This window comes from Gopherus flavomarginatus, chromosome 3 (genome assembly GCF_025201925.1).
Source record: "Gopherus flavomarginatus isolate rGopFla2 chromosome 3, rGopFla2.mat.asm, whole genome shotgun sequence".
NCBI lineage: Eukaryota > Metazoa > Chordata > Testudines > Testudinidae > Gopherus > Gopherus flavomarginatus.
The window spans coordinates 160,607,870-160,626,547 of NC_066619.1; the positions used below are offsets into that span (position 1 = coordinate 160,607,870).

Genomic DNA, 18,678 nt, shown 5'->3' on the forward strand with positions numbered 1-18,678 from the left:
ATTTGTTCCAGAACTAGGAATTACCATAGGCCTCCCATGTTCACATTTCATATCTTCAGTGTTGTCGATGCTCATGATTTTTATCATGGGTTTTGCATTCTTTATCCAGCTCATATATTTATATGAACATCTCCATTTTTTAGAAAAGTAAATTTTTAGCCCTCACAGTTGCAGAGAAAAGCTTGAAAATATAACTTAAGTGTACCTGAGTGGTTAAAATAGCAGAAGGCAAATCAAAAGTATCCAAAATGTATAATACCGTATATCTTTTTTAAGTTAGTTTCATTATTTTGGGAGGGTCTAAATCAAGGGTTGGTAACCTTTCAGAAGTGGTGTGCCGAGTCTTCATTTATTCACTCTAACTTAAGCTTTCGTGTGCCAGTCATACATTTTAATGTTTTTAGAAGTTCTCTTTCTATAAGTCTATAATATATAACTAAACTATCGTTGTATGTAAAGTAAATTAGGTTTTTAATTTAAAGCTTCATTTAAAATTAAATTAAAATTCAGAGCCCCTCGGACCGGTGGCCAGGACCCGGGAAGTGTGAGAGCCACTGAAAATCAGCTCATGTGCCACCTTTGGCACGCGTGCCATAGGTTGCCTACCCCTGGTCTAAATCATAATGCTTGGTAATACTGGATCTTTGAGTCATCTTTTCCTCAATATAGAGCATGTGCATATATTATTGTTGAAGAGTAGTAACAAAGGGATTTCTTCCATAGACTTGGAAGCAAGAGAGAGATGGTTGTTGGTTTTATTTTTAAATACTTGGCAGATGCCCATATACTGTGGTACAGTGATGGGGCCATATAAGTACCTAGATAGATAACTGTGTACTAAAATGCTTGGGCTGTAACTGGTGCCATTTCTTCCAATCCTGAAAGTTCAGGATGAGAATTTAGAAAAATGGGTCTGGTTTTGGCTATACTGACTTGATTGATTTAATGTGCTGTGATTCTCTCCATCACAACAGACATGTGATTGAAAGACCAGTTGTCTTGAGCCAGTCTTGTTCTTTTTTGCTTCCACTGAGTCTCTTCTCTGTTGCCCTACAGTAACTGTAACACTTGATTAATACTGGGTGCAATATATAGCAAACAGTTTTCGTAAACAGTTTGCTGTGATGTTGTCTCTTAGGCTTCATGTTAACGTTAAGGCTGAAAACTTTTACTAATGTTGTGAAAAGGCTTGCAATGCATAATCAGATTCAATTTAACTGAATTTCATAGTTCTGCTGTTCTACTAATAGGATTTTCAGACATTTTCAGAACATTTTACAAAGTTTTCTATGTGCACTAGTGATTTCCCTTTCTGCTTATGCTAGATTTGTGTGAAACTACACTGCATTTTTTTTATTGATTGTCCAATCTTTTTGTTTTTTAAACCTGCAGCTTTACCTGCAATTCCCTTCCTTCTCTCCCAGAGTCAGAGAAAAGCTGAGCTCACAAAAGCAAATAGAGATTTCAAAAACTCAATTTTAATCACTTAACTCATAACCTTAAATAAATCAGATTTCTTCAAAGCTCTGATGGCAAAGATCCTCTAACAGAATCCAGCAAACCAGAAAAGCAATGATGTGTGCCATTGCCCTATGGGCTTGTTAAATATAGACCTGTAATGAGAAACATATGGAGTGATGGCCTTTTAATATATGCTGCTATCAAAATAGTAAATAGAATGGTTTGGGTTTTGTCTCTTTAAGTAAAAGAGAGATGGAGAGTTGGAAGAGGAAGTTTCTATGTTTGGGAATGGCACTAGGAGAGAAAAAGATAGGACCGAGTTAAGTGTAATGGCAATAGCAGGGTCTCACAGAAGAGGAGAGAAACAAGGAAGTGTCTGAACAGAACGAGTAGGGTTGCCAGGTGTCCAGTTTTCAACCAGAACCCCCGGTTGAAAAGGGACCCTGGTGACTCCAGTCAGCACTGCTGACCAGACTGTTAAAAGGGCAGTTGGCAGTGCAGCAGGGGCCCAGGGCTAAGGCAGGCTCCCTGCCTGCTCGAGTCCACATGGCTCCCAGAAGCAGCCGCAGGCAGGGCTGTCCCTAATGGGGTGAGGGGCCCAGGACAAATTAGCCTCCCTGCTAGTCCCCTTGCCACCCCACCCACCCGTCTGCTGCTTGTCTCCTCACTAGCCACCAACCCACCTGCCATTTACCTCCTCACCCACCTGCCCACCGTTTGCCTCCCCGCTAGTCTCCTCGCCGTCCATCTGGCACACCCTCTTCCCCTCTCCCCCCGTCTGCCCAGCCACCACTCTCCTCCCTGCTCACCCGCCAGCCTTCCTGCCACTTGCCTCCCTGTTCGACTCCTCACCTTGCTCACCCCCCACCCCACCTCCGCACCCACCTCATCTGAATATTGGGACAAATGGCATCCTGGTCGTACATCGGTCAGGACATGGTACAAAGTGCTAAATATTGGGATAGTCCTGATTTTATTGAAGCGCGGGGCCTCCCAAAGTGTGGGACCTGGGTGGTCGCCCCATTTCGCCCTACCCAAGGAACGGTTCTGGCTGCTGGTCCCTGCAGCCCCTAGATGCATTGGTGGATAGGGAGGCTCCACACACTGCACTCACACCTGCAGATGCCACCCCTGCAGCTCCCACTGTTCCTGGGTCCTGGCCAATGGGAACTGCAGAGCCGGCTCTGAGGGCAGGGGCAGCATGCAGAACTTCTCTGGCCACCCATACATCTAGGGACTGCAGGTACCTGGTGGCTGCCTCTCAGGAGTTGCAGTAAACGTCACCGGGACTCTGCACCCCTAACCGTCTCCCACACTCCCAACCCCCTGCCCCAACCCTACTTGTTCTGATTTATTAACACAGTTTCAGTGTTTTTATCTATCCATTGCAAATGGCTTGTCATAACTGCTTATGCAGTACCCTGAGCATCTTGATATGTGGCTGTGCTGCCTTATAATTAAAGCCTTGTTGTTATTATCTTATTCTATAATCATTATGGGGATTCAGGACTGCAGGTATAACTAGGGTGTCCAGACAGCAAATGTGAAAAATCGGGGCAAGGGGTGGGGGTAATAGTAGCCCATATTTAAAAAAGCCCCAAATATCGGGACTGTCCCTATAAAATTGGGACATCTGGTCACCCTAGCTATGACCATTGTACCTAAGTAGGAGGCTACCAGTACAGGTTATTCACTATGTGTTACAGATCCATTTCCAAATGATTCCTGAATCAGACCTTAGTGTGAGGGGTCTAATGGCAGTCACTTGACAGCTTCATGCATGCTCACAATTCCCTCTCCTGTTTCGAGTATCTGGCTGTTTCCCAAGCAGACTGTGAATGCAAATCGTGATGGAGTGTAATGCCCAGTAGGGAATGAACTGCTATTACGAGACTTTTGTCATGTAGGCACTTACGCTAGACTACTCCATGGGTGCTCACATGAAATTACAGCATCTCTAATGCAGAGGACTGTTGCTCAGGATTACTAATACAAAAGAACAGCTTGGATGCTATGAATCTGAACAGTAAACATTTGTCATAGTACAACTGCAGGTGTTTAAAGATCTGTTCCTTTACCATAGTAACAATAATTTTAATTATCCTTGTTCTGTGAGGTTTATTAGTGCTGCATCCAAAGAAAATATGTAGCTGAAACAGTGACTGGGTAAAACAGTAAATTGTTTAGAAACTGTGCCTGTTGAAACCAGTGTTCTTGCTGGCAATGATGTTAGTAATACACTAGGTTCAAGTTAGATTGGCTTATACATTGGCTGTCTCTACTTGCTTATTGCCTTGTGACTGACAAAATGCACTGAGATCTGAACAGGAGTCGAGTAAATAACATGGTGGTTCTGATGAAAATAACTGAAGTTATAATTTGTGTATCTGTCTCAGCCCAATCTCTTACCTGTCATCAAGGATTTAGAGGTAATTCAGTTTAATGGAACTCAGAATAACAGACTATCCAAAACCCAATTGTAAATATTACATTCAGAGTCACCAGCACTGGTAAGACAATATTCAGAAAGCACAGCTGTGACTTTCATTCATTCCTCCCCTACTCTGTGATATTCTTTTTGCTATAGAGGCAAATGCTGAATAATAGCTGGCAAGACTGAATACTAGCAGCAGAATCTCATAGCAGCTGAGACTTGGAAAAGAATAAATAACAAGAAGTATTTCCTAATTTTGGGGTACATCTTTTGAAAATGCTTAGAAATGAAATAGTAACAATAATTATTGATGTTTTATAGCATCTGGCTCTCTCTAGATGGATTTGTCTATTGAACAGAATTCAAAGATTCCTACCACTGCAGTACCTGTTCGATGTAGTCACAAAGATATACAAAACACTGTCCATAGTAAAGTCTGCTCCACATACACCTCAGATTCTTGGTATCTTGCTTGCTGTTTCCTCCCCACACACGGATATGTATAAGTGTAGAAATGTTAGTAAATAGTCCCTTGTTTTCAGTTATTATTGAGGAACATTTACAAACTTAAGGGGGGGAGCTGTAGGTCATTGTAGCTTGACCTGAACAATTCAGCTGCAGCAGAGCAGAATTTCCGATTCTTCCCTTAGAAGGGGAGAGTCACAGACTTCTCAGCTTTTATCCAAAGATCCTCAAGTGCTCAGTTTTTTGGGGAGGGAAAGGAAAACTATATATATGGCCTGATTTAACCTTGATATACTCCAGTTTTACACTGCTGACTTAAAACTGGAACAACACAAAGGTGAATCAGGCCCATAGAGGAAAACTCAGATTTTATGTGAGTATTGCAGAATATTCAGAGACAGGGGAAGTTAAGACACAAAACACAAGTATTGCACCAGAAACCTGTTCCTGAGAGTTATGCTCAGGGAATAGAAATGCATCATGTGACCTATGGATTCAGTCAGAACAGTTCAATATTGATAAGCAGATTACTTTCAGTACACTGCAGTGAATGAGTTGCAGACCAAGAATTATTAGTGAAAATTGTATGGCAGATTTTGAGAAAATTGTAATCTGTTCATGAATAACAGAAAGATGCAGAATTCATGGAATACTGTATCTTTAATTTTCCACCCAGCTCTCCAGTCTGCTCCACTTTTTGGAACAGCCTAGGTTCTCCACTGAGGTGTCCCAGCCCAGAACCTAAGTAGGTCTGACCCTTTGTGGTTTATGAGATCAGACGCCATCTCAGCACAAGGTGATATAGTTATAGGAGTTCACCACACGTCACACGGTCTGTGTCATTTAAAGAGAAAGGAAGAAATTTAGTGTACAAAATTAGGTGAATATTTATTGCAATGAAAAGGCAAGTTATACTTAGAAATAGCTAGACATGACAAATGAGCAATCTTTACTTTTCCCCATTTTGTGAGCTCCTTGGGTCCTTCACCTGGGCCTCTATGCTTAGTAGGCCACCACTGCTCTTCTAGTGCCTGTCTCCTCGTATTCAGTGCTTTCTTTCAGGGCTTTCTTCTACTACTCCAGGCTTTGATCTTAGCAACTTACTTTCACTCTCTCTCTATCTCAGGGCTGGATACTATATGGTGCTGCAGCATTGACAATTCTCATTTTAGCACAAGCCTTGCAATATTCAGAGTTTTTCTTAAAGCTCCATCTCCTGGAGCCAGATGATTTCATGAGACCCTCAGCTTACTTGTTTTACGAAAGTTTCTGCCCACATGGTTATGGAGAAAAGGTTGAAAATATGAATCCTCAAGGCTCAAAACCACAAGCAAATAAGTAGAACCCAAAATTTATTCTGTCTAAAAATCTCATTATTTTTAAGTCATTCTCCAAATTTTTAAGGGCTTGACTCTGAAGTTTTGAATGTTTGAGGTTGACAATACTGATAATGAGTGTTCTCAATTCCCTCTGAAATCAGTGAGAGATAAAGACACTTAGCACCTCCAGGAGTTGCTCAGCAGCTTGCAGGATTGAGCCCTTAAGTCCTCCAGGCAGCTTTGTTTGCTGGTTTTCTGTTTTCCTTGCCTCTCTGGTGCCTCTGATACTTTATCTCAAATCCCAGGCCCTTCCAGTGCTATCTCATGTTCCCCAATTCTCTCCAGCTTTTGTTTCCTCAGCTCTTCACAGCCTCTCAGATCCATTGTCACCTCCCCAGGTTGCTCCAGGACACTCTCTTTGCTTTGTCGGTATCTTCTGCCTTCACAGCTCCACTTCTTCACAGCATCGGCTGTCCTGGATTTATACACATAGTGAACTATTTCTTCCCTCTCTTTGTCTGTCAACTGGAGCAGAGTCCCCGATTGCTACAATAAGACTTTCTCTGTATTTGTTTACTAATAAGTAGACAAGTTAGTAGAAGTTTACAAGATACGAGATCAAAAATGTTTCTTTTTTAAGTTAGTCAAGTGAAAGGAAATCTTGGGATAGTATTAGGCTACATATAAAAGTGTTTAAAATATAATGTACTTAGAAAAGATGTGCTCTGGGGGTGGCACTACAAGCACCAAGATAAAGGGGAGTGGTAGGGAAAATTAAAACTACTGTTACTGCACAGATGTTACACTGGGCAGGTCTGTTTCTCATGAGAAGTAATGAAAAAATAAATAAGGTCAATCTCAGCAGTTGTGCCAGGGATTCTGTTAATTCACAGCTCTCCACATATATATATTTTACTTATGGTTTTCATTTTTTCCAACCTCTGAGTGGGCAAGAAGGGTTTGGCCTTCTGGAGTGGGATGATTGTTTGGTGAGAGAGAAGTGAGTGGATACAAACTGAGGGCAGATATAGTTTTGCAGTGTACTTTAATTTACAGGATCCACATAATTCCTGATAATGCTTGGATCAAACATGGGCAAAACAGCAAAAGTAGTAGCCAAGCATTAAAACAGAATTAATAGCTCCAATAAAATCACACAGCTCAATCACAACTTCTGTGCAAAATTTGAGTCTCATTTCCTCCCCCTGCCCCTCCCCCAAACACCTACTCAGGAGCGGCGCCAGGGTTTCTGACGCCCTAGGCGGACGGCCATTTTGCCGCCCCCCGCAGCCCCGGTGGACCTACTGCAGTCACGCCGGCGGACAGTCCGCTGCTGGAAAGGATCCGGTGGAGCTGCCGCAGGCATGACGGCGGTAGGTCCACCGGACCCACATGCCACCCCCCCCGGCAAAATAGCGCCCCCCAAATATTCTGGCCCCTAGGCCATTACCTAGGTCGCCTAAATGGTAGCGCTGGCCCTGCACCTACTGCAAGGACTCGTCTTTATCTGTCACTCAAGTGATTCAAAAACACCATAAACTTGGAGTAGCGGTCTGTCTCTGTTCTTTCAGCCATGGTTTACCTGAGACACATTTGAATGGCTCAGCCTAGCCTGCTCTAAGGAAAGATCTTTAATTTAGACTTTGTCTTCCCTGCAGCTGGGATAATTGATTCTATAGGACTTGAGCCAATCTCTAACTATTGGGGATCAAGTTGAGATCTAATGTTGGGAACAGATTGTCCCACATCTGCCTTCTTAGAAGGTTCTTACACCTTCCTCCAAAATGGCACTGTCACGGACAGGATACAGGACAAACGGACCTTGGGCTTGATTCAGTCTGGCAATTCCCATGTTACAACATGATTAAAATTCACAGTGTTGATGAGACCATCTGTTGTAAATGGGTCACCCGACTTGCTTATATTTGTAGTGTAGATGACAACCTTAGTTTGCAGTGTCATCACCCAGTGAACAAACACAATCAGGGGCAGCTCTAGCCATTTCGCCGCCCCAAGCACGGCGGCACGCCGTGGGGGGCGCTCTGCTGGTCGCGGGTCCCGTGGCTCCTGTGGACCTTCCGCAGACGTGCCTGTGGACACGGCCAGCGCTACCAATTAGGCAGGCTAGGCAATCGCCTAGGGCGCCAGAATAATTGGTGGGCAGCATTTTGCCGAAGGGGGCGGCAGGAAGCTCCGGTGGAGCTGCCGCAGTCGTGCCTGCGGACGATCGGCTCCTCGCGCGGCTCCGGTCAACCGCCCGCAGGCATGACTGCGACAGCTCCACCGGAGCCGCAGAGCACCGGACCCTCTGCAGGCACCACTGCGGCCACTGCACCGGAGCCGCGGGACCAGGGCGCGGGGCTGCAAAATTGCCATCCACCTAGGGCGCTCAAGCCCCTAGCGCCAGTCCTGCCTGCGGATGCTCCACTGAAGCCGCGGGACCAGTGGACCCTCCACAGGCATGCCTGCGGGAGGTCCACCGGAGCCGCCTGCCGCCCTCCCGGCAACCGGCAGAGTGCCCCCCGCTACATGCTGCCCCAAGCACATGCTTGGCGTGCTGGGGCCTGGAGCCGCCCCTGAACACAATCATGGCTAAACTGGTTTTCATTAGTACATAATCAGTGTGGCATGTCAAGTTGCTGTGGTTAAACTATTGTTGATTGGTATGAAATCAGTGCTGAGGTCATAAGTGTTACCTCTGCTTTGTGCATTGGATTATTTTAAAAAATCTTGTAACTACATTAGAATAAAGGGGAAGAGATCATTGGTCTTGACTTTGCAGTGACATTCTTGTACTCTAATCTAGTAACTTCTATAACATAAAGAGGCTATTCATGATCCAGACCAATAAGCATGAATATAAATGCTGTAAAATCAAAGCTGATAAAGGACAAAGTAGGGTGACCAGATGTCCCAATTTTACAAGGACAGTCCCAATTTTTGGGTCTTTTTCTCATACAGGCTCCTGTTATGCCTCACCCCCTGTCCTGATTTTTCGCACTTGCTGTCCGGTCGCCCTAGGACAAAGGGAGAAGGAAGGAAGAAAGAAACAGAAGCTTGCATATCCAGAAAAAATCAGAGATGAAATACTGTATTTTTCTGGGAAGCTCTTTTGCAGCAGAGGGAAAGATTCAAGGAGAAGTAAACAAAATGGACTGAAAAGTGAGCCATGAATTCCTGTGATGGCTATTAGTTATTTTGGTATTGAGAAAAGTTAATCAGAGACCTGAACTGGTAAACAACCGTTATCTTGGCATCTTGTATAGAGTAAGGAGTTGCTGCCATATGGAACAAAGGGAAAAACATGAGACACATTTTCCACATGTGACATTTTCAAAAGGCTCAGACTCTGAAGAGCTGAACAAATTACCAACAGGGAAATGCATAGAATCTGTTGACCATCTAGCTATTTGTATTGAGCAGTATCTTCTGTAAAAAAAAGATTGGTACAAAACTAGGCACTCCTTCTATGGTGAAGTATGGATGAATTAGCAGACTTCAGGTGATATGGAAGGAAATGAGGAAGAAAAGATGGGCATTAATCAACACATACATACAGAAGTGATGAGCCTTACCTGGAAGAAAGTCCTGAGGCACATTAAGGCCAAAGCTAATTGAAAGAAAGATGGAATCTCAAGGCCAAAAATACAATATAAATGGAGGGAGGGGGCGGAGGGAAGTGTGTAGAGGCAAGATTTTAAAAGATTAGTGTCTAAAGTTAGACATCTAAATAAATAGCTTGATTTTCAAAGTTGCTGAGCACCCAGCAGCTCCCATATGAATGCCTATATATGGACAAAATCCAGTGCATAGATGCTCATATGAGAAACATTAAAGGCTACAATTATTATTCTGTATTTTCTTCGGAAACCTAAAATGTGGTGATAATAAGTAGCCTAAAATGTGGGGGTTGGCACAGAATCCAGCTGTATCACCCTTAATTCTCAGCTGTCTCTAACATCTCCATTTTCAAAACTGTGTTTTAGGCTTTTAAACTGAAAGAAATGCACAGAAAATAGGAAACAACTTCACCTTTTAAAATGGCTCCAACATTTTTCTATTAAAATGTGGAATATATTTTTGAAGTTGGCCATGTTATTTTTAGTTTAAAAAAAAAAAAGAAGTCATATTAATCCTAGGTTTGATGTTTCTCCTGGGAGGAAATTCTCTTTTAAAAATGGTGGAGATCAATCCCCGTGTATTCCATTTGCAAGAAGCAAAGCACTACAGTTAGCAATAAATCCAAGATGCTAATGAGCAGAAAACTGAGGGTGTCTTTCAAGGTGAATTCAGCTTGATTAGCACTTTGAGTAGAGGAAAGGTGATGCAGTTCAAATAGAGCATAAACGAGGCCTGGTCCCCTGAAAGTTTGCTCATTTGTGGGTTGGGGAGAGAAAAAGAGACAGTACAATGAACAAGAATGTATTATCTGATAAAGTCCTGGTTTACTTGGTTGGATGAGAATTTTATGTACTTCCCATGTTTACTTGACAGTGGGGAAAATGCAGGAAAGCTGTTTAGGTTGATATTTCAGGAATCAACCACCCACTAAATTCAGTAAGCATCTCTTCATTTTTTTCAAAGGGTATAATGCAATGTTGAGTAAGCAAATAAAGGCTGTCCCGTTTCCTGTCCCTCCAGGAATCATCTCTCTCCTGATTTTAATTATGTGCATGTGTTTGGGGTTTTTTTCCTGTTAGCTGGCAGAAGTTCCTAAAATATTCTGCCTAGCTCAGATCCAAGCAGCGCCGGCTCACTGCACAAAGCTGCGCCCAGCATGGGTTTGAGTGGTCACAGGCAGACTTGATCAAGAAACACAGCAGCATTCTTTATTTACTATTTACACAGCCAGTGAATGGGCCAGGAGGGAAAACCCATAAGTCATTGCTAATGGAAAGAGAGGGGAGGCAATCTGACCTGTCCAAGATACAGGACTGAACATAGGGTAGGGCAATTTCACCTTTTCCATTCCAAGTTGAAATTCTAGGTTGCTTTAATAAATCTGACTCTGATTCGATCCAAAAAAGAGAATACTAAGGGTTGGAAAAGGCATGATGATACAGTATATCTTTAAGAAACAGTATGGGCCAGACTAGCCCTGGTCCTGGCACAGGGCTGCAAAGGAGTAGGATGTGTATGATAGTTGTGCAAACTGCAGCTTTCCCCTGAGTGGACAAGGGCCAGTCTCTGTAGTCAGGCAAGCACAGAGTTCTGCTCCCTCCCCTGCCAAGGAGGAGAGACAGGATAATGGGCACGGCTGCTGTTTCCCACCCTGCCCGCCTTTACCAGGCCCTGGAGTTTGCCAGCCTCGGAGAGATGAATAAGCTGCAGCCTTTGAAATGATTGTGCAACTTTTGTGCTTCCAATGTGAGCTCAGTGAGAGATTGTGCTGTAAAGGCATAATCGGGCCCTATGCAATCATGTATAATGAACAGAGTTAAGGGTGCAAGTGGCAGAGTTAAGGGTGCAGGTGCAACCTTTGTGATTTGTTAGTATAAGGCACCATTTTCAAAATTTAGGTGCCTAATATTGGGTATTTTCAGAGGTGCTGATCCCCTGAAACGTCTCTTGAAATAATTAGGACCTATGGTTGCTCAGCAACTCTAAAAATCTTCATATGGATAAAATCGGATTATTGAAAAGTTGAAAATGTCCTATGTAACCATAATTTTGTTTGTCCAAATACCTATGATCTGAAATTCTTATTTTCTGAATTTTAGATATAATTTCTGAGCTGTTCAGATTATCAGGGTTTACCTGTATTTTAAATATTATCTCTACATAAACCAGCATTTACAGACCTACATGAAATAAATAAATGCCAGTGTATTTGCAAATATCTTTTTCAAAGCATTATGCAAACTTGTAGCACTATATAAATAATAATTTATTCACAGGGAAGATAAGCATAAAATATTGCAGCACACAAAGGATGCACCAGATCCTCAGCTGGTGTAAACTCCTTTGAGCTCAGTGAATCTTTGCTGATTTTCTCTAGCTGAACATCTGACCAAGGATATCTTATGCTTTCCTTCATTATGAAGTTAAACAAACACAGATTAATTGTATGTTAGCTAAATGGATATTTAATCAAGTCTGTTGTTTGGAGTGCTACTCTGGAATGGTGTAAATGAACTATCTGGACTTCTGGCACTAATTCAGTTTATAGTGTGTAGACCCTCTCATTTGACATAAAATAATTATTCTTTAAATGGCATATGATCTGATATAGTGGAATGTATAGGCCATTAAAAGAAAACTGAAAAGACTGATGGATCACACATAAGAGTCCACCCTTCAGTCATGGCAGCTATCCATGCCTTTACAATGTCACCACTGCAAGGAAATCACTATTAGTCTCCAAAATGTGCAGGCTTTTGTGTCAGTCACATGTGTGACGGGTTGGGTCACAGAAACCCACTTGGGACTGTCACCTGATGTGCTGAGACTACGTCTAAGCCCGTTTTCTCTGGCAGCTTGGGACTTCAGTACCTTGCCTGGTTATGCCAGACACGCTAGCCTGTTACAAACACAGACCCAGGTCTGAACCATGTCCCCCAAAAGCTGCAGGCTTAACTGAAAACAGCTTAAGAAGTGTTCCTGTCTCCAACACCCAGATACCCAGTTCCTGATGGGATCCAAACCCCAAATAAATCCATTTTACTCTATATAAAGCTTATATGGGTTAAACTCATAAATTGTTCAACCTCCATAACACTGGTAGAGAGAGATGCACAGCTGTTTGCTCCCCCAGGTATTAATACTTGCTCTGGGTTAATTAATAAGCAAAAGGTGATTTGATTAAATTTAAAAAGTAGGATTTAAGTGGTTCCAAGTAATAACAGACAGAACAAAGTAAATTACCAAGCAGAATAAAACAAAAACATGCAAGTCTAAGCCTAATAAAGTAAGAAATTCAAATTCCATTCAAGTGATTATATTCTGCCTATGCATAATGCCTCTCCTTCTCCTTTCAGATGCATACTTCACTTCCTGTCCTAAACTGTTGTGTAGTTTTTGCAGTGCATTGTTAAACACAAGATATGTTCCAATACAGAAATGGCTGAATTTCAGCGCTAAGTGAAATGTAAAATACTTTAAATTCTTCAGGAGGAAAATATCTCTATAAATACATTGCAATGATCAGGTGCAGAGTAATACAATGTAGTGTTTTGGTGGGGACGTTAGTTTTGTTTGAATCAGGGGTCGGCAACCTTTCAGAAGTGGTGTGCCGAGTCTTCATTTATTCACTCTAATTTAAGGTTTCGCGTGCCAATAATACATTTTAACATTTTTAGAAGGTCTCTTTCTATAAGTCTATAATATATAACTAAACTATTGTTGTATGTAAAATAAATAACGTTTTTAAAATGTTTAAGAAGCTTCATTTAAAATTAAATTAAAATGCAGAGCCCCACAGACCAATGGCCAGGATCCAGGTAGCACGAGTGCCACTGAAAATCAGCTCAAGTCCCGACTTCGGCACGCGTGCCATAGGTTGCCTACCCCTGGTTTAAATCATGTAACAAAGCTCTAGGAGATATATATTATATTCCATGTTCAATACCTAGTCCATATATTTTGGCTAAGTGGTTCTGGTCGGCTCTAAATCTCAGTAGGGGCTGGGGTCAGTTCTTAGAAAGATTCAGAACTGGTATTTGGGGTTGCATGTAATGATGCCTAATTCTCATGAAATTTCAGCCACAGATTAAGTAAATATCATGGACCAGCTGATACAATGAGATTTGCTGCCTTTTGAATGATGGAACATACTAGCTGTTCTTGAAAGATTTCTACTCTCTGGTCTACATCCTCTGGGAAGGCCAGAATGAGAAGGGACCTTACGGATTTTTGCATCAGACCCAAAAAATAAAAATAGAGGCTCCTAATTTTGGCTCTGGAGAAGTGGGCTTGAAACTGGGGCCTTGAATCCAGTTTCCGGCCTCTGGACACCATGTACCCTTGAAGGGAGTTCAGATGCAAAGCTGGAATTTTGGAACATTCTAGCAGACAGATGCATGGTTTCTGTGTTTTGGTTTTGCTGTTTAGCATTTGCAGGTTAAATGTCTACTTGTGCAATAAATAGAAGGCACTGACATCCTTTGATTGGCAGTGGAGAACCAAATAAGAATCAACCTCAAAAAGTAGACACTGGCACCATTCTCAGGGATAGAGTACCAAGTGGGTAGCAGCAATAATGGTCAATAGTGCTTATCACTTTTTTTCTCCACTAGCTGGGAACACATTGAAGCAGCTGTCATTTGCATTCAGTGTCAGGGCTGTTCCTGGCTGAGCATTGGTGACAGAGCAGAATATTGCTGTACATTCTGTAAACTGTCCTTTGGGCAAAATGAGTAATTAATGCTTCAGGCTTAGAATGGCACTTCTGTGCTCATCTCATGTTGTATTTTAATGGGTCAAAAATGCATCATCTTATTCCAGTCCTTTGCAACTTTAAAATCTTCACCACATCATATGCTCTCTGTGTGTGTGAGTCAGTAAGAGGGAAGGAGAAAGAATGACAGCTGTTCCTTCTCATGCTTTAGCTACCCTGGGACTGGCCAAAAGGAAGGCACTTTTTGTCACATAGCCAAATTACTAACGCTGAAAAAGGATGGAAACTGTAGGGAACAGTTAAAGGCCCTGATTTTCCACTGCCTTGCATCTTCTGTTGTTATATCCATCAGTGCAAAGTGTGTGTAGAATGTGCTCACTGTACAGCTGTGTAAATCATATAAGATGCAAGGCAATATAGAATGAGGAGGTCCATATTTTGTGCCTGTGCTTTTGGTTGGTGATTCAGAATATTATCAAAAATGAAAAGTTGTGACTATTCATTTTCTCTAATAAAATATCAATTCCTCTCCAGAGCTCTGCTCCTCTTTCAGTAACTCCTGTTTACTCTGACATTGTGACATTTTAAAGTACATTATATTTTAAATTATTGCACAGCACTCAGAGCACCTTGGTGGGGAGGGTGGTCTTTATAAAGAGTAATATTTGTATTATATTTTATCCCTGCAATTAGAGTCCATATTTAATGGAAGGCTTTGGTGACAGTGTATTCCCTGAGAGTGAAGCCTGAGTGCGCTTTATCTTTATCCAGGAATCCTAAAAGGAAATCTAGCCTCTGCATTCACTTGGGTTTAATTTGGTCAGATGTACACTCATGTACTATATATAGTCCAAATCACAGACTATTATTTATTTGTATTAGTCATGCCTAGAAGCCACAGCTGAGATCAGGACCCTATTTTTGTAGGCCCTGGAGAAATGCCTAGTAAGAAACAATCTTATTGTTTTTACAGTATCCAGAAGTGCAAGGCTCTTTACAGGACACACAGAAAGCCAGAGTCCATGTGCCAAAGAGCTGACAATCTTGTGTTAGACATGATCCAAAGGGTGAGGGTGAAATAAGAGGGAGAGAATAAGGCGAGGAAGGACAGAAGCAAGAGCAATAAGTTCATATGTTCGCTTACTTGGCTCCATGCACATTTAGATGGCTCAATTAAAAGTGTTATAAATATCTGAAAACTAATTTTTGTATGGCTTTGCTCCTCACCAGTATCACCTGGGGAACAGATTCCACCTACTGAACTGAAGCAAGGAGCACTGACCAAAGAGCTGGACTGGGGGATGCACAGGCTTCTGCCATCAGCTTGTGCAGGTTCCTAATCAAATATTCTATGGTGCCATAATGATGGTTCAGATCTTCATTCCTTATATTAGAATAGGAATGTAGAGAAGAGATTGAATCAAAACATCAGATCTTAAAAATCTGAACTTCAGCAAAGCTGAGGTCTGGATCAAAACTTCCTCTTATCAATGGGCCAAAGTCGTGTTATTTAAACAGCTTCAGGCATGCCCAATGCCTATCTCCATACTTTTGTGTTCCTTCTGCATTTGATCACTAATAGAACCTTCAAAATTAGTGCTGTACGCCATTGGATTGCTGGCTATTAGCATGACTGTGCCTCACTTTTAAAATGACACCACCAATTGTGTACATCAAATGTTCTTGTTACAAATATGACATCTTTAGTTCCTGAACATAAAAACTGAGTGGCTGTCAATACTTCTAAAAAAGCACAATTTACTTCCAGTCTTGGTGTATAATAATTTCTGCAAAACGTCCAATAACTGAATCAGATTACAGATTAGCGCAGGTGCAAGATTTCTCAGATCAATAATGGGGATTTTTTGCTTACAGATGACATTTGTCCTCTAGCTTTCTTTTTGGAACTTAATAGCTTTCTTTTCACACTATTGACTGATGATACGTATTCCTGCCTTTCATAGCTAGACCATGGTATCTAGGTCTGCATACTTCAAACTACTGTATTAGGAACCAGGACGTAGGGGGTCTTGCCTAATGGTCAGAGCCGGAGTTGGAGCCAGGAGATGAGCTGATGGTCAGGAATGAGGCAGGGGAGTAGGAACCAGAGATGAGGCAAGGAGCAGGGGCAAGGCAGGACCTGGGAGTGAGGACAGGAATGTGGCAGGAACTAGGAACGAGACAGGAGCAGAGCAGGAACCAGGAACAGGGTTAGAGATAGGTAAAGCACCTGATCCAATGCAGAAGCAACAGGGATCATGCACAATTGCTCAGACAACCCACCCAGGTCACTGCTGCTTAAGTAATGGGTGCAAGCCAATCAGGTGCCCCAGGCCTTTGGTGTCCTGATAGTACTTCCTTTGGGGCCCGACCATCTGAGATTAGTGAGGTGGTGCTTCATCTGTCTTCCTTGGTGGCAGTAAGGGAATGTCTGAGACCTCAGCCCTGCACACTCCTGGTTTCTAGGCCTGCTAAAACCAGGGACCCGCACCCTCGGATCCTTACACATTGTCACAGCTTCCAACAGTCAGTTTGGTGGTAGGTGGCTGGCAGGAGTTTGGCTGGGCTGGAAAGGATAGAGTTTATATGTGATTGTCTTTTCTTGCAGGAGGAGACCGAGAGCGGATGACAGCTCATCATGAGACATACCTTCTTATGGCCAGCACACAGAATGACATGGAGGACTGGGTGAAATCCATTCGCAGAGTTATATGGGCACCTTTTGGAGGAGGTGAGTCAGGGAGAGAAAATTTAAGAGTCACAGGAAAAAGATACATATGGCTTCTATTGTTGTAAGTTTAGGTCCTAGTGAAGAAGAAAAAACAGTGAGGGAGCCAGATGCTTTAAAATAGTTGGACCAAGAACTTCCCATTCTCCTTTCCCATCATTATAGAGGTCTCTAGGAAAATTGGTTTGGTGAAGTCAATCCTTCATTGGCAGTTTGTCATCTAGGGAATAAGACAGACTGAGATAATCCCTAGGGGTGACATGCATTAATATTATTAAGTATTTTTGCTTCTCTTCACATCCAAAGATTTCAACACACTTTACAGACATTAGTTAAATATGCCTTAGAATCTCTCTGTGAGGTAGGAAAATATTGTCATCTCCATTTTACAGGTGGGGAAAAGTGAGGCATAGAATGCTGAATAGACTTACGCATTATCACAGAGGATGAAGATAGAACCCAGATTGCCTGACCCCAGTCCTGTCTCTTAATCAGGCAGCCATTCTTTTCACCTAAGAGGACCCTGTTTTTCTTCCCAATACCGAAAATATTCTTCTGAAAAAGATACAGAACGAAAATGCAATGGTGGCATATTGGAGAAAGTAAATATGGAAGTATTATTTATTCCTTCTCATAACATGAGAACCTAGAGGTCACCAAATGAAATTAATAGGTAGCAGGTTTAAAACAAACAAAAGAAGTATTTCTTCACAATGCACAGTCAACTTGTGGACCTCCTTGCCAGAGGATGTTTTGGAGGCCAAGACTATAGCGGGCTTAAAAAAAGAACTAGATAAATTCGTGGTGGATAGGTCCATCAATGGCTACTAGCCAGGATGGGCAGGGATGGTGTCCTTAGCCTCTGTTTCCAGAAGCTGGGAATGGGCAACGAGGGATGGATCACTTGATGATTACCTGTTCTGTTCATTCCCTCTGGGACACCTGGCACTGGCCACTGTCAGAAGACAGGACACTGAGCTAGATGGACCTTTGGTCTGACCCAGTATGGCCGTTCTTACGTGCTATTGTGTCTGTTTGGATGCCTCTCTTTTCCCAATGACAATCTGTGTGAGCAGGCTGCTAGTGAGGGGCCTCCAGTGCCACTGTGTCAGTTCTGTTGCTCTCTTTCTGCTCCTTTCTCTATTCAGCATGCTGTTGTATTTGCTGCAGTCAGAAACCACAGAATGAAATTAGTGCACATAGTGGATTCAGTCTTGTCACCTTATATTAGCATGAGGAGAAACAAAAAATGGTATAGGCTCCTGAGAAAAAGGGACTACGCATTTTATAAGACATTTTTGTTAGGTGTAGGAAAGAGTTCGAAACAAAGATACATTGGCAAATACAGTGTATTAATCACCACTCAACACAGTGATGGACGCGCTTTCTTAGCAACTCCTACAGCTGGTCAACTGGTTCTAGTCCTTGCTGATGCAGAAGGCTGTTTCACATGGGGTAAGATGAGACAGAATCTTGATGCATCTTGGTATCTACTTTAATTAGAATTTGTACCGGTCACAAGAACTTGGTATTGTTGGTCCCACAAAACCTGAAAGCCGCATCTGACTGATAATATTGTGTAAAATGCAATGCACACTATTAGAAGCCCTATGGCATTTATTTGGGCATTATGTGCAGAAGTTCTTCCTTCTAGTTTGAAATCCTGGAAAGGCAAATGGCTCTACTCTGTCTGCCCAGCACACCAGCTGTCTTTGAAAGGCCCTTTATACTGAGGGGGCCTCACTGTGCAACCTCAAATACTATTATCATCATTTCAGGAAAAGTAATGCTTACACATTAATCATATTGTTTCTCAGGGCACTCAAGCCCTTACCTTTGGAGATGGGGGCTACTTTTCCATTAGACGACAGCATCTGTATTTAAACCAGGGAACTTATCGCTTGTCACCATTATTGTTTGGCTGTGAAAACAATGT

The 18,678-nt window shown here is 42.4% G+C and overlaps 1 protein-coding gene across 7 annotated transcripts in view; it reads left to right on the plus strand.

Moving 5' to 3' along the window:
• The window catches only part of ARHGAP24 (Rho GTPase activating protein 24), a 430,833-nt gene that overhangs the window by 367,718 nt on the left and 44,437 nt on the right, over positions 1 to 18,678 (plus strand). For 6 of the 7 annotated variants that reach the window (XM_050945142.1, XM_050945139.1, XM_050945143.1 and 3 more), the window contains one exon: positions 16,623 to 16,745. In XM_050945142.1, coding sequence (XP_050801099.1) covers positions 16,623 to 16,745 — 123 coding nt within the window. Of the gene's footprint in view, positions 1 to 8,818; positions 8,842 to 16,622; positions 16,746 to 18,678 lie in introns of those variants that run through there. The other variant, XM_050945147.1, reaches the window with a different exon arrangement.